This window comes from Bombina bombina, chromosome 3 (genome assembly GCF_027579735.1).
Source record: "Bombina bombina isolate aBomBom1 chromosome 3, aBomBom1.pri, whole genome shotgun sequence".
In the NCBI taxonomy this organism is placed as follows: Eukaryota; Metazoa; Chordata; class Amphibia; order Anura; family Bombinatoridae; genus Bombina; species Bombina bombina.
The window spans coordinates 576245205-576269736 of NC_069501.1; the positions used below are offsets into that span (position 1 = coordinate 576245205).

Sequence of the window (24532 nt, forward strand, 5' to 3'; positions counted from 1 at the left end):
ATAAATACAAATTTACCTGTGAAATAAAAGTAAAACCTAAGCTTTCTTACACTGAAACCAAACATTACAAAAAACAACTAACATTACAAAAATAAAAAAACCTATCAGTACAAAAGATAAAAATACTAAAATTACAAAAGATAAAAAAACTACCATTACAAAAATTAACAAACAAAATTATCCAAAACAATAAAAATTATTCCTATTCTAATACCCGGTTTAAAAAAAAAAAAAAAAAAAACACCCCAAAATAAAAAACCCTGGGCTCCATTACATCTGTGGCGTCGCCCGCAAAAGCCGGTGACGCTGGTTTTTACGAGATTTTGGTTTTACATATACGGCATAGCATACAAGTTACGTGCGTATATTTCCCCCGGTGGTTGTATTTTTTTCTCCCATAGATTAACATAGAATAGTCGCGCAATTTGGTATCCAATATACAGCGTAAGGACTTACGCGCGCAGAATTCAGAAAATCTACTCCATTCTCATCTTGCCACACATTGCAGGCGCAGCAACCCTTGCACTGACTAAAAAAGGAACGTAACTCCCTGGAAGCCTTAACAAACACATACATTTAAGCAGCATTTCAAATTGGTAAAGTGACAGTATACTATGAGATTTGATTTTTTTAAGCTTTATTTGTGTATTTGAAATAGCTGATTTTGTATTTTGAAGCCACAACCTAATCAAATTTATTGAGCTTGTAGGTATAATAAGATCTCATTAATTTATCACATTGTGTACATATACTTGCTTATTTACTTTATATTTGTTCTTAAAACAATCACCAATACTTGGAGAGAACAATGGGAAATCATAATTGTATTACCTTTATCTCTTTAGAACCTAGGAGTGTAATTTATTCTACTGTTAACACAGCTTGGCATTGATGCTAAAATATATAATGGGACAGTCAAGTCCAAAGAAAACTTTCTTGTTTCAAATAGGGCATGTCATTTCAAACAACTTTCCAATTTAATTCTAACACCCATTTATGCAGTGTAGGGCTTAGCATAAGCCTGGAGCAGTCTAAGGGTTAAGGCTGTAGGAGAGTGGGATAGAAGAGAGAGGGCTGTGTCAGGGTGCAACATTGTTGCTATTCAGGGTAGGCCCCTCCTTACCTGTAGAAAAGCTGAATCTTCCCTGGCAACTTCCTCTTCTTCTCTGGATCCTGACTGAAGCAGTTTTGTTCTCATCAGTGCAGACATGAATCGTTCAAGACGTTCTACTTTGCCTCCCAGACGTTTTCAGAATGATCAAACACCATCTGGAGCTGCAAATGTGACCGGACAGATAAGTGTTCAATCTGATAGTTTGGATGATTTGGATATTATCCCCCCAACTCAGTTTTCTAATGTTGTTACTGCTCAGATTCATAATATAGAAGAGCTGGAGTCAGTTAATGATCAGTTAGATCAAGTAAATCCCCCACAACAGCAAATAAATTTGCCTTTTGAAAATATGACAGCTAGCCACATGGCTTCATTTATCAGTGCTGTTCCTCCCTCAGCAGTGTCTGCAGTATCAGGTTTATTACAGAATATTATTGCAGCAATGGCTGCTTCTCAGCCCATTACACAAGAGCCGGTTACAACTAATTTTAACCCTACTACCATACCGGTTTTGATTAACCCTCAAGGAACACCTAGGTCCCAATCTGCAATATTGCAGACACCACAGACACCACATCTTACCGCCACACCACCTGTTATTTCAGGAGTCTTAACTCCTTGTAGGCCCACAGTTGCTAAAAAACAAAACAAACCACAGCCTCAATCCATTGTTCAGACACCTGCGGCCTCTGGCGGTACTCTGCCCGGACGGGACAGAGCTAGACCAACCGCCGCTTCTACCGCCACACCACTCACTAAGCCGCGGACACCTTCGGGGACCGCAGGGCCTCCGGTGACATTACCCGGAGCCTTGCGGTCTTGCTGAACCCCGACCGCGTGGTGCACGGCCTATCCCCAGGGCAGACGACATGTTAGTGACGTCACCGGAAGTGCCCATCGGCACTTCCGGTTTGGCGAAACCCCATGCGGTCGCAGGGACATCGCCTCACGGTGCTACACAAGATGCAGGTGAGCACCGAGAGTCGTCCTTGGCCGTGGATGGGGTATTAATAGGAGGGCAAAGGGGCAATAAGGGCGCTAGCGTGCAGCGCAAGCAGGCGGTAAAAAAGGCCCAATATTATCAATTGCCGCAAAGGGGCCACTCACAGTTCAGAGGCAATGCAAGGCAGACAGGCATTAGAAGGGGAAGGGGTGCTCGCACTATTAACACTAATAGGGCAATGAGGCCTTTAGAATTTGTTCAGAGGTTGCATATAAGGAATGTAGTTGCAGCGCAAACACACGATCAGCAGGATGATTCCAGTAACATTATAAGTGATGCAGGTAGCGCAATTTCAACAGCGCATCAGCAAGAGGCGTTACTCATTAACCCTCAAAGTGCTGATTGTGGCGCAGCTCAGACAGCTGCACAGCTAGCTGGTTTCATTAACCCCCAAAGGTATGAATGTGGCTTGCGTGATGGCGATGTCTGTCAGAGGGCTGCACAGCCAACAGACTTAGTTATTAACACTTTAAGGTCTGAAAGTGGTTTACATGTGGCTGAAACTCATAAATCATCCTCCATGATGGCGAATGCAGGCTTGCAAGGGGTGAATGTGCAGACAGTAGGTCATATACAGACAGGAGATCATGGTCATCTCACAGCTATGACTGCTGCAGCAGGAAATGCATTAGTATCGAATTTTGGCCAGAATGCTAATGTTAGGGCACAAAACAATGCTACTACTATTGTATCTAATCCAGCACAGGATGCTATTTGTATGGCCCAACTTCCTGCTATTGATAACCCACACACACAAGAACAAAGTGCTCGCGAATTATTGTCTCTCTTACAGGGAGTTCTTCACTCAAAGGAGCCAACAATGGTCCAGCAACCAACTGCTGCTGTAATTAACCCAGTGGACGCAGGAGCAGCTGCGACCACTTCAAATGGACAGCAGGGCTCAGCCAACACCGTCGCTATTCCCAGTCAGCATCCGGAACAAGTCACTAGCAACACCGGACAAGGACTGTCTGCTAATTCACACGGTGAGAATACTTTGTTTACACACGATAACAATTCTTCTTCTGACTCATCCACCTCTGACACAGGGTCAAATAGTGACTCTTCAATGGGTTTACAAGGGTCAGGACAGAAGAAAATGTTTAAAATTATAAAAAATAAAAAAAAAAATTAAAGAGGGGGGCTGCGCCAGATAAGAAGCACGATAGTGCGAAGATGCTAGCCCTTCCATCCACGGAACCCCTTACAGAGGTCCCGTCAGAATCCTTACCCCCCCAGGGCCATTTCTGAAAGACACGCGGCCCTCTATGGCGACGCAAGCCCAGGTTAAATTTATTCGCTGCATAAGCATTTGCGCAAGAAAGTAGTTAGCAGAATCCACAGAGGTAAATACGTTAATATATTCGACCTCTCTGTGGAGGCTTATAGGCAGAGGGAAAGAAGTGCTGAAGGGACAGGCCCTAAAAAATTTAAGCGCCCCGATACTTTCGATGAGTGGCTGCAATGCTTTAGGGTGTTTTCCTCTTGTTATATAGAGAAATACCCCTCACAGAGCCTGGCCATTCTTAAATACACTGATACCATTCATTGGATTCAGCGTAATCACAGCGATGGAGTATGGAGGGAGTATGATGCAGAGTTTAGAAGAAAGATGGCGGGTAACCCTACCTTAACTTTCGACTCCACAGATAATCAATTATGGCAGCGGATGGACCCCAAAGGGGGTTCCTCCTCTGCCATTAACTCCCCGCAGCAGTCATTTCGTCCCAATAGAAATAGGAAAAGGGGGGGCACATGCTGGCCTTTTCAGGATAAAAAATGTGAAAAGGGTAGCTCATGCGCCTTTAGGCACGTCTGCAGATTCTGCTCTGGATCACACCCGGGTAGTGAATGCAGCAAGCGAAGGGACAATACCACAGCCAATAAGCCCTCAAATGCCAGCCTGGGCCAAAAAAGCGGAAACGCCAATTAAGGTTGGGGCAATGACACCCTGGTTATGGACATACCCAGACCAAGGTGCGGCACGAATGTTGTGGGAAGGGTTTTCATACGGTTTCAAATTCCAACTGTCAAGTTCATTAAGGCCAGGAAATTTCATAGGAATCTAATCTCAGCATATCAGCACCCAAAGGTCGTGAGGGAAAAAATTGATAAGGAGGTGGCCTTAGGCCGCATGGCCGGGCCCTTTCCTCCTCCTCCCTTAGCCAATTTGGTCATTTCTCCGCTGGGGGTGGTCCCAAAGAAAGAACCTGGAAAGTTTTGTCTCATTCAGCACCTGTCATACCCTAAAGGTGGCTCAGTCAACGATGCTATTGACCCAGAACTCAGCTCAGTGCGCTATCAATCCTTTGATAGCGCACTAGATCTGGTTCGGAGGGCAGGGCCAGGTGCTTTATTAGCGAAACTTGACATTTGAATCAGCATTTAGGCTTTTGCCACTTCACCCTTCAGTATTCCACCTTATGAGTTGCAAGTTGTCGGGTATGTTTTATGTGGATCGTTGCCTACCCATGGGCTGCTCTTTATCATGCGCCTTATTTGAGGTGTTTAGCAGTTTCCTACATTGGGTTGTAGATTCTGACGTGGGCAGCGATTCCATAGCACACTACCTTGATGATTTCTTCATAATAGGTAGGGCAGGTTCTAGCGAATTAACCATAATGAACAAAATGCGCAGTATTATGAGCCACTTCGGAGTGCCCCTGGCCGAAGACAAATCTCAAGGCCCCACTTCATGTTTAGTTTTACTAGGTATTGAGATTGATACTATCGCTCAGCTTTGTAGGCTGCCATTTGACAAAGTTCAAGCCATGCTAGAGGTGGTCAGAGCGGCCGATTCGCAATCAGTTATTTCCCTCAAACAATTACAATCGTTATTAGGGCTACTTAACTTCACCTGCAGGGTTATCCCCATGGGTCGGGTTTTTAACCGAAGACTAGAAAGACAGCTAAGCGGTAGGTCCAACCCGAACTCTAAAATAACCCTGGGGGAGGATTTGATGGCAGATCTGGTAGTATGGGAAAAATTCCTTACACATTTTAACGGGGTGCGGGTATGGTGGTCAATTCCCATGTCAAGTCAGTTATTACATCTTTTCACTGACGCAGCTGGATCTCACGACTACGGGGCTTACTTTCAGGGAGAGTGGAGTGCAGAGCCTTGGCCTAAGTCCTGGCCCCCAGCGGGCCTGACTCGTAATTTAACTCTCCTGGAGCTATTCCCCGTGGTCTTGGCCGTCGAGCTGTGGGGTAAAAAATTGGCGAATGGGACTGTTGTGTTCTGGACAGACAACATCAGTGTGGTATACGCAATCAATAACTTAACAGCCACTTCCGAGAAGGTTATCACTTTGTTGCGTCACTTGGTGTTGCGCTGTCTGGAGCTTAACATCCAATTCCAGGCCCGTCATGTCCCCGGGGGGAACAATGTAGTGGCCGACGCACTGTCACGTTTTGATTGGGTAAAATTTAGACAGTTAGTCCCAAGGGCAGCTATACTGGGCTTACGCTGTCCTGATTTCCTTTGGCAGCTCATTCTGCCTGGATAGCCTTGCTTCCATTGGTTCGATCCTCCCTTGCACCATCCACATGGCACTCCTATGTCCGCATGTGGACTGAATGGGAAAAGTTCTGTAATTCCAGGGGAATTGAGGCTGCTCTGGGATCTCAGGACACGTTACGTGATTGGCTGGTGAGTTTACACACTTCCGGCGTTCGTCAAGGGGCAATACAGTCTAAATTAGCAGCAATATAATTTTTCTACAGGGCTGTATCCATCCCTGACCCCACGAACTCATTTTTCATCAGGCAGGTCATCAAGGGTTGGGGTAGATCGCAGCAGCGTAAAATAGACTCTTGCGAGCCCATTACTCGCGAGCGCCTGGAACGATTGGTCCAGGTGCTCGATGAAGTTTGTTTATCAGAATTTGAAGCCGTGCTCTTCAAAACGGCATTTAATTTGGCCTTTGCAGGGGCCCTTAGGGTCAGTGAATTAGTAGCACCCTCTAAACAGAAGGCTGGGTCGGGGATTCAGTTGCAGCACGTTAGGGCTGCTCCTGGGTCCCTCCTCCTTTTCCTTCCACGTTCAAAAAACGGACCAGGATGGAAAGGGAACTTGGATCCCCCTATATCCACAAGCAGTCAGCGCATGTTGCCCTGGAAAATGGGTTAACATTTATTTAGCCCACAGACCGCAAGTCCAGGGTCAGTTCTTGGTCCACGCGGACGGCAAATCCCTTTCAAAATTCCAGTTTAGGAGGGTGCTGAAGCTGCCAGCAGTCAAAGCGGGGTTGGATGCTGGCAAGCTGGCCCCTACAGATGCGGCGCAAGCGGGGTCCTCGAGCGAGGACATTAAACGTATTGGGCGTTGGCGGTCCAATTGTTTCAAAAAATATGTCCGGCCAATTGTTTAATGTTTATCGTAAATTTTCAAATACTAAAATATTTGTCTCCACAGGCACTGTCCCAGGAGTGAAGAGAATTTGGATTGTGGGACACTCCTTCGTTCACTGGGCCTCCCTTCGCTGTGCATCCCTCCCAATTGGCCAATCCCTAGGTTTTCCCTCCAACAAAGTATCCATTAGATGGTTAGGGGACAGGGGGATGTGTTGGCCACAATTAGCGGGAACAATATCAGAGGCCCTAGTACGTTGGGTTAAGCCTCATATCCTGATCCTTCACCTGGGGGGTAATGATGTGGGGGCCATGTCAGTTCTCCAGTTAATAAAAGTTATGCAGGCAGACATAAGTTGGTTGAGAGTGCGCATTCCAGGAGTCATGATAGGATGGTCCAATATAATCCCCCGCCTCCACTGGACGCATATGTCTGCCCATACGGCGGCATATTGGATTAGAAAAAAGATCAATGCATCATTGGCAAAAACTGTCACAGGTTCAGGTGGCTTTGTGGTACGGCACGAAGCCATTTCGGCTGATAGAACCGAACTTTATAGAAGGGATAAAGTTCATATCTCTGATGTGGGTTTAGATTTATTCATAGGAGATATCCAAAGAGCAATTTCACCCCTCCTCTAAGTCGGGCTGTGGGTGGTGGCGGCAAGGGACCATTAAAATGCTTCCTTGTGGCGGGGAGATCCCGGTCCTGTTGCGTAGGAGAAGGTCGCTAGGGGTGAGTGATGACCACATTTTGGGGAGGAGGGTAGGCCTCACGTGCACGTGACGGTAACCCTCCTTCCTCCCTCTTGAGGGATGGTCACGTGATCTCTGCAACCCCTCAGCGTCATCTCCTTAGGGCAGAGACCCCTCTGCTGCTGTTCCTGTTGGGCCGGGAATCTCCTTGCTGTACTGGGTTAGTTGGTCTCTATGCCGCCATATTCAGTTCTATCGGTTCTACTAGTTGATTTAGGTTAATAAAATTTCTGACCTGTGACGGTCAAAAATTTCTCCCATACAAAGTTGTCTGTCTTTATTCGCACTACATGCACATGTAAATAGTTATTTAAGTTAAGTTATGGTTAAGATTTTCCCTCCTCAGCTGGGAAGGATCCGGTAAGCGTTTAATCCCTTAATGCAGTGTAGGGCTTAGCATAAGCCTGGAGCAGTCTAAGGGTTAAGGCTGTAGGAGAGTGGGATAGAAGAGAGAGGGCTGTGTCAGGGTGCAACATTGTTGCTATTCAGGGTAGGCCCCTCCTTACCTGTAGAAAAGCTGAATCTTCCCTGGCAACTTCCTCTTCTTCTCTGGATCCTGACTGAAGCAGTTTTGTCCCGCCCTCCCTCCCCTTTTGTTACTGGTTCTTTGCTAAATTGACGGCAATTCAATGGCAGGGCTATGGCTACTCACCCTAGGCCCCTATGCCATTGCTGTAGTTTATAGATCTCCCCTCTCTGTTATGCGGTTCATTTCGGCTTGGTAACAGAGAGATCCTTATATCAGGTGGAAGATCTTTGTGCACCCCGGCGGCGGGGAGATCCCGGTCCTGTTGCGTAGGAGAAGGTCGCTAGGGGTGAGTGATGACCACATTTTGGGGAGGAGGGTAGGCCTCACGTGCACGTGACGGTAACCCTCCTTCCTCCCTCTTGAGGGATGGTCACGTGATCTCTGCAACCCCTCAGCGTCATCTCCTTAGGGCAGAGACCCCTCTGCTGCTGTTCCTGTTGGGCCGGGAATCTCCTTGCTGTACTGGGTTAGTTGGTCTCTATGCCGCCATATTCAGTTCTATCGGTTCTACTAGTTGATTTAGGTTAATAAAATTTCTGACCTGTGACGGTCAAAAATTTCTCCCATACAAAGTTGTCTGTCTTTATTCGCACTACATGCACATGTAAATAGTTATTTAAGTTAAGTTATGGTTAAGATTTTCCCTCCTCAGCTGGGAAGGATCCGGTAAGCGTTTAATCCCTTATGCTTTGTACTCTCTGTATTCTTAGTTGAAAGCTAAACCTAGGATAATTCATATGATAATTTCTAAGTCCTTGAAGGCTGCCTCTTTGCAATTGCGTCAAACCAATCACAAACAACACAACCTCTCACCTGCAGCCTTAAAGGGACAGTCTAGGCCAAAATAAGCTTTCATGATTCAGATAGAGCATGTCATTTTAAACAATTTTCCAATTTACTTTTATCACCAATTTTGCTTTGTTCTTTTGGTATTCTTAGTTGAAAGCTTAACCTAGGAGGTTCATATGCTAATTTCTTAGACCTTGAAGGCCACCTCTTTTCAGAATGCATTTTAACAGTTTTTCACCACTAGAGGGTGTTACTTCACGTATTTCATATAGATAACACTGTGCTGGTGCACGTGAAGTTATCTGGGAGCAGGCACTGATTAGCTAAACTGCAAGTCTGTCAAAAGAACTGAAATAAAGGGGCAGTTTGCAGAGGCTTAGATACAAGATAATCACAGAGGTTAAAAGTATATTAATATAACTGTGTTGGTTATGCAAAACTGGGGAATGGGTAATAAAGGGATTATCTATCTTTTAAAACAATAAAAATTCTGGTGTAGACTGTCCCTTTAAAATACCTGATAATGCACACCTATCTGTAACATCAGTATTATATATACTTATGTGTCAATTTATATTGGATGTGAGATACATTGATTTACATCTTAGAAGTGAATATTACTATATGTTCCCTTCATAAACAACTATTGTGGATGTGATTTATAGTACAAGAATATGTCATAAACATTATAATATTACCTGTTTTTATTGCCATTTCCATACAGGTCATATTATATGTTTTAACAATATTAGTGTAATAAAACACACCTTACATGGGTGTGTATGACAATTATATGGTAAATAACAGAGGACAAGGTTTATGGTGAACTATAATAATATTTATTTATTTTTTTGGCTTCTTGTTTGAGGTAGCTGAGGTTCCTGTAGTGGATTTCCTTGTTTTCCTGGTTTTAGAATATTCTGGTGTTTCTGCTGGTGCGCTGGCCACAGATGATAGGCTGGAGGCAGTTTCCTGCTGGTGTGTAAAGTGCTCAACCACCACACCCGAGAGTTGATTTTGTTCTCTACATCTATTGTCCATCTGCATCATACAGAATTTGCATCATCTGTGACTGGTTATGAACACTTGCACTTAACAAGTGCCATGTCCCTCTGCAGCTCTTTGCTACATTATTGTATCCTCTCTTGCCCCCTGAAGAACCTCTCTTGGACTCTTTGTATGCTCTCGGTGCTTGTTATGAGCCTCCTCTGGAGGAATGTATTCCTTACCCAGGGGAGAATACAATGCATCCACAGGCTCTTGAGCAACAGGGCTTCTAGTTGCTTGTTGGGCAGGGTCACCTGCATCTGCTGGTGCTTGTGGGGCATGTTCACCTGCAGCTGCTGGTGCTTGCGGGGCATGTTCAGTTGCATCTGATGGTGCTTCTGGGGCATGTTCAGCTGCATCTGATGGTGCTTGTGGGGCAGGTTTAGCTGCATATGATGGTGCTTGTGGGGCAGGTTCAGCTGCATCTAATGGTGCTTGTGGGGCAGGTTACGTTGCATCTAATGGTGCTTGTGGGGCAGGTTCAGCTGCATCTGCTGGTGCTTGTGGGGCAGGTTGCCCTGCATCTGATGGTGATTGAGGTGCAACTGTAGTTTCTGAAATATTTCCATCTGCAGATGGAGGAGCTCGTCCCATGGATGAGGATGGGGGAGGATGTCCCATGTATGAGGGAGGTTGTCCCGTGGATGAGGATGGGGTAGGTCGTCCCATGGATGAGGATGAGGGAGGTCGCCCCATGGAAGAGGATGGGTGAGCTCTCATGGTTGATTGACAGTCCCACTGATGACCAGTGTGTGACCACTCAGCTTCTCCAATTGGCACTTCTTGTGACTAGTCTGTGGGTAAAATCCATGACTGACATGAAATTGTCTATGGGGGGGGGTATATACATGGACCCTTTGTGGCTGTCTTGGCTCCCCCTCAAAGTCAAAGGAAAAATAGGGAGTAAGTGGAGTGGGTAGAGGGAGAGCCAGAAGGGATGATGGGAGGGGAGATGCCAAAGAGCCCCAGAGCAGCAGGAAGGATATTCCTCTGGCCAGGAATCTTGCCAGGGGTCATATGTTAATGGTGGTGGCATTATTCAACTGAAGCCATCCAACCATGCTCATACATGGGAGCATACTGTTCTTGTGGTTGCCGGAAGACTGGTGGTGGTGGTGGTGGCATGGATTTTTGACAGGAGGTTCTGTGGAGGAATCAAAGGATGAGAGGGATTAGTACAGTCAGATATATGTCCATGTGGGCATACAGTTACATGTGGCTTGTGGCCTGTATTACTTTGAGACATGTTAGTATTGCACTATTCCACCTCATATCATGAATTGTATTGTGTTAAGTATCAGTAATGTCAAGTATAATTGTAGATGTTTTTGTTAGTACGCCAAATACCATGCTCCTCATCATGTACATGAATGTGTGATATTAAAGGATGTTATATATCAAATACATATAATACTGGTGTGTGGGATGTTACTCACCAGCATGATGTTACGGCCCCTGAGTCGCAAGCCCCTGGAAGTCCACGGACTGCTGTGATACTCCGGGACCTGCGGATCATCTCCTGCCAGGTGTTATACTCTATATCCAGGGATGGGCCTGTTCCCTTCTGGTGCATAGCTTCCTGCCCCTTCATTTCTTTGACCCATCTCTTGCAGTCATTCCAGAGCTTTTTCAGGCCCTCAACAGTCCTCCTCTGCGGGGCCACACTGTTGACGGCATCCTCTACCGCTAACCATGCCATTTTTCTCTTTTTGGCAATGCCTTTGCCCTTCTCCTGCCTGAAGAGGGCACTGAAATTGTCCATGATGGCCTGGTCAAGGGCAACATTTTTCGCAAATGAGAAGTTGGGACATAGCCTCTCATCCTCCATGGCCACTTGGCTTCCTCCCTGTGATGTCCCTGTTGTGGGCTCCTCCCTATCCTCTCCCTCTTTCCCCCTTCTGTCCCCATGTGCACCCTCTGTCCCTCTCCTAGATGTGCCTGCTCTCTGGGGCTCTTCGGCATCTCCCCTCCCATCATCCCTTCTGGCTCTCCCTCTCCCCACTCCACTTACTCCCTGACGGGGGGCCCACTGCTCCTCCTGTCCTCTCCAATACTCCTCTCCCTGCCACTTCTCTCCCCTCCTCCCTACCTCTCCCTGCCATCCTCACACTAAATCACACTACACTCAGAATCCCAGTTCAAACACACACAATCACAACCAAACACTCAGCCTATCACACTGTAAAAATCAAATAAAATATGTGTGAGGTGTTAGAAAAAAAATGTGGTGTATTTGCATATGTATGTATGTATGTATGTATGTATGTAATGTGTGCAATATGTAAGAATATGTGTGTGTACAAGATTACTCAACAACAATGCGACCTAACTCCTCTCTCTCTACTCTGACTAATCCTCCACTGCAGTGTAGTGTGTTGTAGCTCAACGAACAATACAAAAACACTGAAGAAAATGGCAGCTGTGCATGGGTTTATATATGAATTTGAATAGAGTAATTACGTGTCACATTTTTATTTGAATTCCGGTTTCATTTTTACGAGTGTTAACCTAATTTGCATAAAACTAATCTTTATTGACAATTTCCGTGGACACAATACTGGCGTAAGTTACTTGCGACGACTAAAATGTGTATTTGCGCACATTTCAGAAGATCGCCAGTTTGTCCTACTTACGCCAGTCTAGCATCTAACGGCGCAGTATATGTAATACCCCGATGTGCAAGGTTAAATTACAGGCAGGGCGGGTTTCAAAGCTTACACCGAAGCCTGCACCGTATATGTAATCGCGCCCCCTAATCTATAATACACTACCAAGGGTCCTTAAAAGGGGCCTTTTGTAGGCCCTTAAAATGGCCTTTTGTAGGGAATTGCCCAAAGAAATCAGCTCTTTTCCTAAAAAAGAAAAACAAACCCCCCTAACAGTATAAAGCCTTCCACCCCCCAAACCTACAAAATAAAAATAAAGTTAAACTTAATCTACCCTTTGCCCTGAAAAGGGCATTTATATGGGCATTGCCCTTAAAAGGGTATTCAGCTCTTTTGCTGCCCATTAAAAATAAAAATGGCTATTCTAAAAAAAAAAAAAAACACCCCAAAAAGAAAAAAAAAAAACATTACACAAAATAACAAAATAAAAATTATTCCTATTCTAAGAGCATGTTTAAAAAAACAAACAACCCTAATCTATAATAAACTACCGATAGCCCTTAAAATGGCCTTTTGTAGGGCATTGTCCTAAAGAAATCAACTCTTTTGCTACAAAATAATTTTGTAGGGCATTGCCCTAAAGAAATCAACTCTTTTGCTACAAAATAAAAACAAACACCCCCTAATATTACACCCCCCACACCCACAAAATAAAAAACCTAACTAAAAAAACCTAATCTACCCATTGCCCTGAAAAGGGCATTTGTATGGGCATTGCCCTTAAAAGGTCATTCAGCTCTTATTCTTGCCCTTAAAAGGGCATTCAGCTCTTTTAAGACAAGCCCAAACCCTAATCTATAAAAAACACCCCAAAAAACCTTAAAAAAACCTAAGACTAACCCCTCTTTAGGTACTGAAGTCTGGCTTAAACGATCTTCATCCCAGCGGCTCCATCTTCCTCCAGGTGGCTCCATCTTCAACCATTGAGGAATTGGCAATATCTTCATCCCTGCGGAGCGGAGCGGTCAATGCACGGAGGTGAAGGGCAAGGCGGAGGTCCATCTTCATCCATTCGAATCATCCAATAGGAATGAAGCTGCTTAAATCCTATTGACTGATTTGAACAGCCAATAGGATTTTAGCAGCTCTAATTCCTATTAGCTGATTTCAAATTTCCAGCCAATAGGAATGCAATGGTACACCCAGTATAAAAGGGGTACCTTGCATTTGAATGCTCAGTGTACGGCAGATGATCGCATGAAGAGGACCTCCACATCGGATTGATGGACCTCCATCTGGACCTCCGCCTTGGACCTTCGCCTGGACCTCCGCTTCCGCAGGGATGAAGAAGATGCCGGTCCCTCGATGGTTAAAGATGAAGCCGCCTGGATGAAGATTGAGCTGCCTGGATGAAGATGAAGCCGCTGGGATGAAGATCGTTCAAGAAGGACTTCAACAACTGTGAATACCTAAAGCGGAGTTAGTGTAAGTTTTTTTTAAGTTTTTTTGGGGTGTTTTTTTTTTTAGATTAGGGTTTGGGCTTGTCTTAAAAGAGCTGAATGCCCTTTTAAGGGCAAGAAAAAGAGCTGAATTCCCTTTTAAGGGCATTAACCATACAAATGCCCTTTTCAGGGCAATGGGTAGCTTAGGTTTTTTTTAGCGTTAGGTTTTTTATTTTGGGGGTTTGGTTGGGTGGTGGGTTTTACTGTTTGGGGGGTATTTGTATTTTTTTACAGGGAAAAGAGCTGATTTCTTTAGGGCTTTGCCCTACAAAAGGCCCTTTTAAGGGCTATTGGTAGTTTCTTGTAGGCTAGGGTTTTTTTTATTTTGGGGGGGATTTTTTATTTTGATAGGGCTATTAGATTAGGTGTAATTTTTTTATTTTGGATAATTTCGTTTGGTATTTTTTGTAATTTAGTATTTTTTTATTTTTTGTAATTTAGTATTTTTAATTTTTTGTAACTGTAGATTTAATTTTTTTTAGTAGTGTTAGTTTTTTTAATGAGTAATTTAATTTATTTAATTGATAGTTATTTTAATTTTAGTATAATAGTTATGTTAGTTTAATTTATAGTTTAAATTTAGTTTTTTTTTTTATTTCACAAATAAGTTTTTATTTATTTTAAGATAGGGATCTTGTAATTTTAATTTTAATTTATTGGGTTGTTAGGTTTAGGGGTTAATAGTTTAATTTTTTTTTTTTTAGATGTGGGGGCTGGCGGTTTAGGGGTTAATAGGTTTATTTAGTGGTAGTGATGTGATAGGCCAGAGTTTTAGGGGTTAATAACTTTATTTAGTGGTGGCGATGTCAGGGAGCGGCAGAATAAGGGTTAGTATCTTTATTATAGTGTGGGTGATGTTGGGGTGCGGGGGAATAGGGGTTAATAACTTTAGTATAGTGGTGACGATGTCGGGGAGCGGCGGAATAGGGATTCATAAATTTTATTAGTGGGATATCGGAAGCGGGAGATTAGGGGCTAATACGTTTATAATAGTGTTTGCAATGCGGGTGGGCCCCGGTTTAGGGCTTAATAGGTAGTTTATAGGTGTTAGTGTACTTTGTAACACTTTAGTTATGAGTTTTGTGTAACAGTTTTGTTGCGTAAAACTCATAACTACTGCTTTCAGACTACAAAACGGATCGTGTCGGTATCAGCTGTAACGCAAATTTTTTAGCCTCACCGCAAAACTTGTAATGGCAGCTCTATGGAAATCCCATGCAAAAACATATTTTTTTTGAGTGCGGGACTCACGTTGCATTACAGGCTAAATGCTTGCGGTGCAGCTATACCGACAAGACTCATAATGGCTGCGTTGCTGTTTTAATATGCTGAAATGGCCATTTTTTTCAGCGTTAAAACACGAACGCAAAACTCGTAATCTAGGTGAGAATAACTTAGTTATAATTGCTTTTAAATTGTTTAGCTTGAACACACAATCCATTGAAAGTTTAGGACATGCTAAAAAAAATTGCCTACGCTAACATTCCCTAGTAAATCTTTTTTTTACTATTGGTTTGTAACATCAGATTGTGCACTTTGGCCTAGATTTGGAGTTTTGTCGGTAACGACCCACGTAGCTAACGCCGGCTTTTTTCTGGCCGCACCATAAAAATAACTCTGGTATTGAGAGTCCACATAAAGGCTGCGTTAGGCTCCAAAAAAGGAGCGTAGAGCATTTTTAACGCAGCTTACCAGAGTTGCTTACGCAAGCGGCCAGCCTCAAAAACGTGCTCGTGCACGATTCCCCCATAGAAAACAATGGGGCTGTTTGAGCTGAAAAAAAACCTAACACCTGCAAAAAAGCCGCGTTCAGCTCCTAACGCAGCCCCATTGTTTGCTATGCGGAAACACTTCCTACGTCTGCACCTAACACTCTAACATGTACCCCGAGTCTAAACACCCCTAACCTTACACTTATTAACCCCTAATCTGCCGCCCCCGCTATCGCTAACCCCTGCATATTATTAACCCCTAATCTGCCGCTCCGTAAACCGCCGCTACTTACATTATCCCTATGTACCCCTAATCTGCTGCCCTAACATCGCCGACCCCTATATTATATTTATTAACCCCTAATCTGCCCCCCACAACGTCGCCTCCACCTGCCTCCACTTATTAACCCCTAATCTGCCGAACGGACCTGAGCGCTACTATAATAAAGTTATTAACCCCTAATCCGCCTCACTAACCCTATAATAAATAGTATTAACCCCTAATCTGCCCTCCCTAACATCGCCGACACCTAACTTCAATTATTAACCCCTAATCTGCCGACTGGAGCTCACCGTTATTCTAATAAATGTATTAACCCCTAAAGCTAAGTCTAACCCTAACACTAACACCCCCCTAAATTAAATATAATTTTAATCTAACGAAATTAATTAACTCTTATTAAATAAATTATTCCTATTTAAAGCTAAATACTTACCTGTAAAATAAATCCTAATATAGCTACAATATAAATTATAATTATATTATAGCTATTTTAGGATTAATATTTATTTTACAGGTAACTTTGTAATTATTTTAACCAGGTACAATAGCTATTAAATAGTTAAGAACTATTTAATAGCTAAAATAGTTAAAATAATTACAAAATTACCTGTAGAATAAATCCTAACCTAAGTTACAATTAAACCTAACACTACACTATCAATAAATTAATTAAATAAAATACCTATAATTATCTACAATTAAACCTAACACTACACTATCAATAAATTAATTAAATAAAATACCTATAATTATCTACAATTAAACCTAACACTACACTATCAATAAATAAATTAAATACAATACCTACAAATAACTACAATGAAATAAACTATCTAAAGTACAAAAAATAAAAAAGAAGTAAGTTACAAAAAATAAAAAAATATTTACAAACATAAGAAAAATATTACAACAATTTTAAACTAATTACACCTACTCTAAGCCCCCTAATAAAATAACAAAGCCCCCCAAAATAAAAAAATGCCCTACCCTATTCTAAATTACTAAAGTTCAAAGCTCTTTTACCTTACCAGCCCTGAACAGGGCCCTTTGCGGGGCATGCCCCAAGAAGTTCAGCTCTTTTGCCTGTAAAAAAAAACATACAATACTCCCCCCCCAACATTACAACCCACCACCCACATACCCCTAATCTAACCCAAACCCCCCTTAAATAAACCTAACACTAAGCCCCTGAAGATCTTCCTACCTTATCTTCACCATACCAGGTTCACCGATCGATCCAGAAGAACTCCTCCGATGTCCTGATCCAAGCGGGGGGCTGAAGAGGTCCATGATCCGGCTGAAGTCTTCATCCAAGCGGGGCAGAAGAGGTCTTCCATCCGATTGAAGTCTTCATCCAAGCGGGATCTTCTATGGTCATCCATCCGGAGCGGAGCGGCAGGATCCTGAAGACCTCCGACGCAGAACATCCATCCTGGCCGACGACTGAACGACGAATGACGGTTCCTTTAAATGACGTCATCCAAGATGGCGTCCCTCGATTTCCGAATAATCAGCCAATCAGAATCAAGTTCAATCCGTTTGGCTGATCCAATCAGCCAATCAGATTGAGCTCGCATTCTATTGGCTGTTCCGATCAGCCAATAGAATGCAAGCTCAATCTGATTGGCTGATTGGATCAGCCAATCGGATAGAACTTAATTCTAATTGGCTGATTCCATCAGCCAATCAGAATATTCCTACCTTAATTCCGATTGGCTGATAGAATCCTTTCAGCCAATCGGAATTCGAGGGACGCCATCTTGGATGAAGAAGATGCCGCTTGGATCAAGATGGTTGCCGGTCTGGATCACCTCTTCTTCCCGGATAGGATGAAGACTTTGGAGCCTCTTCTGGACCTCTTCAGCCACCGGATGATGGATCGCCAGCCCCCGCTTGGGTTGGATGAAGATTTTGGAGCCAGGACGGATCGGTGATACCTGGTGAGGTGAAGACAAGGTAGGATGATCTTCAGGGGCTTAGTGTTAGGTTTATTTAAGGGGGGTTTGGGTTAGATTAGGGGTATGTGGGTGGTGGGTTGTAAAGTTGGGTGGTGGGTATTGTATGTTTTTTTTTACAGGCAAAAGAGCTGAACTTCTTGGGGCATGCCCCGCAAAGTTCCCTGTTCAGGGCTGGTAAGGTAAAAGAGCTTTGAACTTTAGTAATTTAGAATAGGGTAGGGCATTTTTTATTTTGGGGGTCTTTGTTATTTTATTAGGGGGCTTAGAGTAGGTGTAATTAGTTTAAAATTGTTGTAATATTTTTCTTATGTTTGTAAATATTTTTTTATTTTTTGTAACTTAGTTCTTTTTTATTTTTTGTACTTTAGTTAGTTTATTTCATTGTAGTTATTTGTAGGAATTGTATTTAATTTATTTATTGATAGTGTAGTGTTAGGTTTAATTGTAGGTAATTGTAGGTATTTTATTTAATTAATTTAATGATAGTATAGTGTTAGGTTTAATTGTAACTTAGGTTAGGATTTATTTTACAGGTAATTTTGTAATTATTTTAACTAGGTAACTATTAAATAGTTCTTAACTATTTAATAGCTATTGTACATGGTTAAAATAATTACAAAGTTGCCTGTAAAATAAATATTAATCCTAAAATAGCTATAATATAATTACAATTTATATTGTAGCTATATTAGGATTTATTTTACAGGTAAGTATTTAGCTTTAAATAGGAATAATTTATTTAATAAGAGATAATTAATTTCGTTAGATGTAAATTATATTTAACTTAGGGGGTGTTAGTGTTAGGGTTAGACTTAGCTTTAGGGGTTAATACATTTATTAGAATAGCGGTGAGCTTCAGTCGGCAGATTAGGGGTTAATAATTGAAGTTAGGTGTCGGCGATGTTAGGGAGGGCAGATTAGGGGTTAATACTATTTATTATAGGGTTAGTGAGGCGGATTAGGGGTTAATAACTTTATTATAGTAGCGGTGCGGTCTGCTCGGCAGATTAGGGGTTAATAAGTGTAGGCAGGTGGAGGCGACGTTGAGGGGGGCAGATTAGGGGTTAATAAATATAATATAGGGGTCGGCGGTGTTAGGGGCAGCAGATTAGGGGTACATAAGGATAACGTAGGTGGCGGCGCTTTGCAGTCGGCAGATTAGGGGTTAATAAGTGTAGGTAGCTGGCGGCGACGTTGTGGGGGGCAGATTAGGGGTTAATAAATATAATATAGGGGTCGTCGGTGTTAGGGGCAGCAGATTAGGGGTACATAAGTATAATGTAGGTGGCGGTCGGCAGATTAGGGGTTAAAAAAATTTAATAGAGTGTCGGCGATGTGGGGGGACCTCGGTTTAGGGGTACATAGGTAGTTTATGGGTGTTAGTGTACTTTAGAGTACAGTAGTTAAGAGCTTTATAAACCGGCGTTAGCCCAGAAAGCTCTTAACTACTGACTTTTTTCCTGCGGCTGGAGTTTTGTCGTTAGATGTCTAACGCTCACTTCAGACAGGACTCTAAATACCGGAGTTAGAAAAATCCCATTGAAAAGATAGGATACGCAATTTACGTAAGGGGATCTGCGGTATGGAAAAGTCGCGGCTGAAAAGTGAGCGTTAGACCCTATTTTGAGTGACTCCAAATACCGGAGGTAGCCTAAAACCAGCGTTAGGAGCCTCTAACGCTGGTTTTCATGGCTAACGCCAAACTCCAAATCTAGGCCTTTGTTTTGCACAGGCTTGTGATATATGTAGAGCACCCTTTACTATCACTAATGATCCACATGTAATCTGGACCACAATATATTAACTATATTTCCACATTTCACCTATAATTATAAGCACCAATATTCTCCATATATATTAGAAGTTGTCAGCATCTGACCCAAGTACATGAACTTCACACATAAGCAACCACTATATCATTAAAGCTGAAGTACTTGCATCTGTCAAAACAGTTCATTTGGTTGCACTGAGCAAATCAGCTAACTGCACTACTCATTTCATCATTTGTAAAAGTTCACCAGGGCTTCTTCAAGCAGAAGGTCATTACCCAGCAGTCTATTATATTTCAATTTAAATCCACATTTTGGGGGAATTGTTTAATCTTTTGAGCGCTGTATTTTTACTTCTAATAATATTATTACTTATCTGTAATAAACTTATAAGGATTAATTAATGCTGCAAAACTCCCAAATCACTCTATTGATATATATAAAAAATATAGCTCCACTTACACATACAGTATTATGTTCTTATCTTCTAGATGTTGCACAGTCATTGCTTCATTGCCCAAACCATGTTGTTCTGACCAAATGACAGTTGTAAACATTTAAAAAAAATAAAAAAATGTATGCAGATCTTTTGCAATGTACTGATTAGTTTCTGATGCATATATAAAGAATGGACTTTAATGTCCCTTTAAAAGGACATGAAACCCAAAAATTGTCTTTCATGATTCAGATAGAGAATCAATTTTAAACAACTTTCCTATTTACTTCTATTATTTACTTTGCTTCATTGTTCATATATCCTTTGTTGAAGAAATAGCAATGCACATGGGTGAGCTATTCACATGAGTTATCTATGTGCAGCCATCAATCAACAGCTACTGAGACTATCTATATATGATTTTCAACAAAGGATAACAAGAGTCTAAATCAAATTAGATAATAGAATTAAATTGGAAAGTTGTTTAAAATTGTAAATATATTTGTATATAAATATATACATTTGCACATATTAACATATAAATATACAAAATGTGTATATAAGTATATATAGTAATATATATATATATATATACAGGGAGTGCAGAATTATTAGGCAAGTTGTATTTTTGAGGATTAATTTTATTATTGAACAACAACCATGTTCTCAATGAACCCAAAAAAATCATTAATATCAAAGCTGAATAGTTTTGGAAGTAGTTTTTAGTTTGTTTTTAGTTATAGCTATTTTTGGGGGATATCTGTGTGTGCAGGTGACTATTACTGTGCATAATTATTAGGCAACTTAACAAAAAACAAATATATACCCATTTCAATTATTTATTTTTACCAGTGAAACCAATATAATATCTCAACATTCACAAATATACATTTCTGACATTCAAAAACAAAACAAAAACAAATCAGTGACCAATATAGCCACCTTTCTTTGCAAGGACACTCAAAAGCCTGCCATCCATGGATTCTGTCAGTGTTTTGATCTGTTCACCATCAACATTGCGTGCAGCAGCAACCACAGCCTCCCAGACACTGTTCAGAGAGGTGTACTGTTTTCCCTCCTTGTAAATCTCACATTTGATGATGGACCACAGGTTCTCAATGGGGTTCAGATCAGGTGAACAAGGAGGCCATGTCATTAGATTTTCTTCTTTTATACCCTTTCTTGCCAGCCACGCTGTGGAGTACTTGGACGCGTGTGATGGGGCTTTGTCCTGCATGAAAATCATGTTTTTCTTGAAGGATGCAGACTTCTTCCTGTACCACTGCTTGAAGAAGGTGTCTTCCAGAAACTGGCAGTAGGACTGGGAGTTGAGCTTGACTCCATCCTCAACCCGAAAAGGCCTCACAAGCTCATCTTTGATGATACCAGCCCAAACCAGTACTCCACCTCCACCTTGCTGGCGTCTGAGTCGGACTGGAGCTCTCTGCCCTTTACCAATCCAGCCACGGGCCCATCCATCTGGCCCATAAAGACTCACTCTCATTTCATCAGTCCATAAAACCTTAGAAAAATCAGTCTTGAGATATTTCTTGGCGCAGTCTTGACGTTTCAGCTTGTGTGTCTTGTTCAGTGGTGGTCGTCTTTCAGCCTTTCTTACCTTGGCCATGTCTCTGAGTATTGCACACCTTGTGCTTTTGGGCACTCCAGTGATGTTGCAGCTCTGAAATATGGCCAAACTGGTGGCAAGTGGCATCTTGGCAGCTGCACGCTTGACTTTTCTCAGTTCATGGGCAGTTATTTTGCGCCTTGGTTTTTCCACACGCTTCTTGCGACCCTGTTGACTATTTTGAATGAAACGCTTGATTGTTCGATGATCACGCTTCAGAAGCTTTGCAATTTTAAGAGTGCTGCATCCCTCTGCAAGATATCTCACTATTTTTGACTTTTCTGAGCCTGTCAAGTCCTTCTTTTGACCCATTTTGCCAAAGGAAAGGAAGTTGCCTAATAATTATGCACACCTGATATAGGGTGTTGATGTCATTAGACCACACCCCTTCTGATTACAGAGATGCACATCACCTAATATGCTTAATTGGTAGTAGGCTTTCGGGCCTATACAGCTTGGAGTAAGACAACATGCATAAAGAGGATGATGTGGTCAAAATACTCATTTGCCTAATAATTCTGCACTCCCTGTATATATATATATATATATATATATATATATATACACAGAGATTTACTGGGAACACACAGGTCCCATAGACCCAATGTAAAGGTCTAAGGCACTTTTCAGTGCTGTTTTTTTTTTTTTTCTAACCTCTCACTCCCGCCATTTTTACCCCCAACATACTACCTAGTGCAGTTATTTTATTAAAAAATAAAATGTTACAATTTTTTTTTTTTTTTTTTGTATTTAAAATACACTACACTGTATTTTGGGGGCATTTGAGGCACATTTATAAAATTAACCAGAGATCTGATCTCTGGTTAATTTTATAAGCACTAATTGCTACCGTGAGCTCATGTTAGCAATAACCAGCCACTTGTAATGACTGGTTATTTATTGCACCCCTGCGGGAGGGCGAGCAATAATAAATTAGCACTCCACTTGTAATCTATTACAAATGTAATTAATCTAAACCATATATTTGTATATACTTCTATAAAATGTCTGTAGCTATTTCAGAGTGTATTGAACATGCACCATGTAATATAATTATTCCAAATTATCTTGAAATACTTGTAAATATGTTGAAAAGGACATTTTCTCACTTTAAAATTTTACATATTGAATTGTTGAAAAATGGTCCTGAAAACCTGTTCAAAATGATCAAGTAATAGGGTTGTAATCACCTTGAACACGACTTTCTCATGTTAATTATAGTGTACGTTATTGGTTATTCAACTACAAGAAACATCCAAAAGCTCATGATTGTTATCGGCTCAAAACAAACAAACCACCCCCCCCCTTCAAAAAACAAAAAACAAAACAGCCCATAGATTGGAATCATGGACTTTGTTAGCAAATTTTCTAGATTATTTTATTTTCTCCTCTGATATGGCCAGTTAAAAGATTGTGTTTATATGTATGTCTATATATATATATATATATATATCTGCACTCTCACTCCTAGGTAGTCAACGACCAGGGTGCTTAGTCAGTATTAAATTTCAATAGTAAAACCTTCTTTTGACAAATCCAGTGAGTGCAGTCTATGGGGCCTATTTATCATGATGTGAGCGGACATGATCCGATATAGCGGATCATGTCCGCTGCACATCGATAAATACCAACAGCATACGCTCTCTGTATTGATCATTGCACCAGCAGTTCTTGTGAACTGCTGGTGCAATACCGCCCCCTGCAGATTTGCGCTAGCAGGGGGTGTTAATCAACCCAATCGTATTCGGCAATGTCTGTCCGCCTCCTCAAAGCAGGCAGACAGGTTATGGAACAGCGGTCTTTAGACCGCTGCTTCATAACTTGTGTTTCTGGCGAGCCTGAAGGCTCGCCACAAACACGGGACATCAAGCTCCTGATAATTCGGCCCCTATATGTTTTACTATATATATATATATATATATATATATATTCATCTGCCTCATATTTTCAATGTGATCTACACACTTTCTATTTATCTATAAATCTATTTGTAAAGAAAGAGTTGGAAGTCTGCTTCTTCAGATATTTATTCTTATGCTAGTTATTAATTTGCTTCATTATGTGTTTCATTAAATTGTTTCATTATGTTTAATATATTATGACTTTCACAGGACATTAGCATTACTAACACAAAATAAAATCTTATGATCACGGCAGCTGACATTTCTCCTGGTGTGCATCTTTTTTTCAGAATTATTCAGAAGCATTCATACTGGTAAATGCCAGTATGAACAACTGTTCTATTCCTGCTCATTGAGAATGTGGCAAATGTGATTTTAATGCTGTGTGACGCTTGTAGTGAGATGTTTACTAGACATCAGTTACACTGTGTGTTTGTATTTTGCAGTTTATTAAGGTGGATTAACCCCATCTGTCACTAGCCTGCAGTAAAATGAATTGCTTGACTATACTTTAGGCATTTTCCAGCATTGCTAGGGGTTAAGCGTATTAGTTTGGAAACTTTCAGAACTTTCCGCAACAGAAGCTTCTGTCGATAAGTGAATGCATAGGAGGATTCATGAGCCTCCTGTGTATAAATAAGAGGATAGAAGGGAAAAGGTGAACTGCAGGGTTCCTGGGAGGCCTCATTAGCAGCAGACAGACTCTGGCTGATACCTTCTGGTTTTGAAACTCAGATTTAGTTGAACATCCAGCCAAGAGAAGAAGAGAAGGAAGAAAAAAAAAATTACATCTTATGCACTAAGCATGAGAATAAAGTTAGATGTGACTTAAATGTGATGGGCCATTGAGACACAATTATCCACTTTTCATAAGGGACTTCGTGCAGTCTGAGCATATGCTGAGCTTGTACTGATAGTAACCGTTCATGTCCCATCAGTGAAGCCTGTTAGTTAAGAAGTTTAACAAATTATTCTTATTTTTTTTTTAAAAAAAAGGGCACTTTATAATTGTATCAGATGTGTGGTGCAGTCTCAGTGAGAATTTATCTTGTTTAATATATGCTGTAGGTAGTGCAGCCTTGAGGCTTAGGGGCCGATTTATCAAACTCCGTAGGGAGCTTGATTCCCCTGTTTCCGCGCGAGCCTT

General features: G+C 41.7%; 1 protein-coding gene across 1 annotated transcript; it reads left to right on the plus strand.

Annotated features, from left to right (window-relative positions):
• The first annotated feature begins 2295 nt into the window (after window positions 1-2295).
• Window positions 2296-23741, plus strand: LOC128652438 (uncharacterized). Its single transcript, XM_053705377.1, has 3 exons — window positions 2296-3103; window positions 6535-6986; window positions 23676-23741. Exons 1-3 carry the CDS (start codon window positions 2296-2298, stop codon window positions 23739-23741), a joined length of 1326 nt encoding a protein of 441 aa, XP_053561352.1.
• The last annotated feature ends 791 nt before the right edge of the window (window positions 23742-24532 follow it).

Excerpts from the sequence above, each read along its gene's own strand:
- LOC128652438 (XM_053705377.1), top strand. The coding sequence starts at position 2,296 with ATGAGGCCTTTAGAATTTGTTCAGAGGTTGCATATAAGGAATGTAGTT. Across the intron at positions 3,104-6,534 it reads ACTGTCTGCTAATTCACACG|GCACTGTCCCAGGAGTGAAG; the intron begins GTGAGAATACTT and ends TTGTCTCCACAG. Across the intron at positions 6,987-23,675 it reads CAGGTTCAGGTGGCTTTGTG|AATTATTCAGAAGCATTCAT; the intron begins GTACGGCACGAA and ends TCTTTTTTTCAG.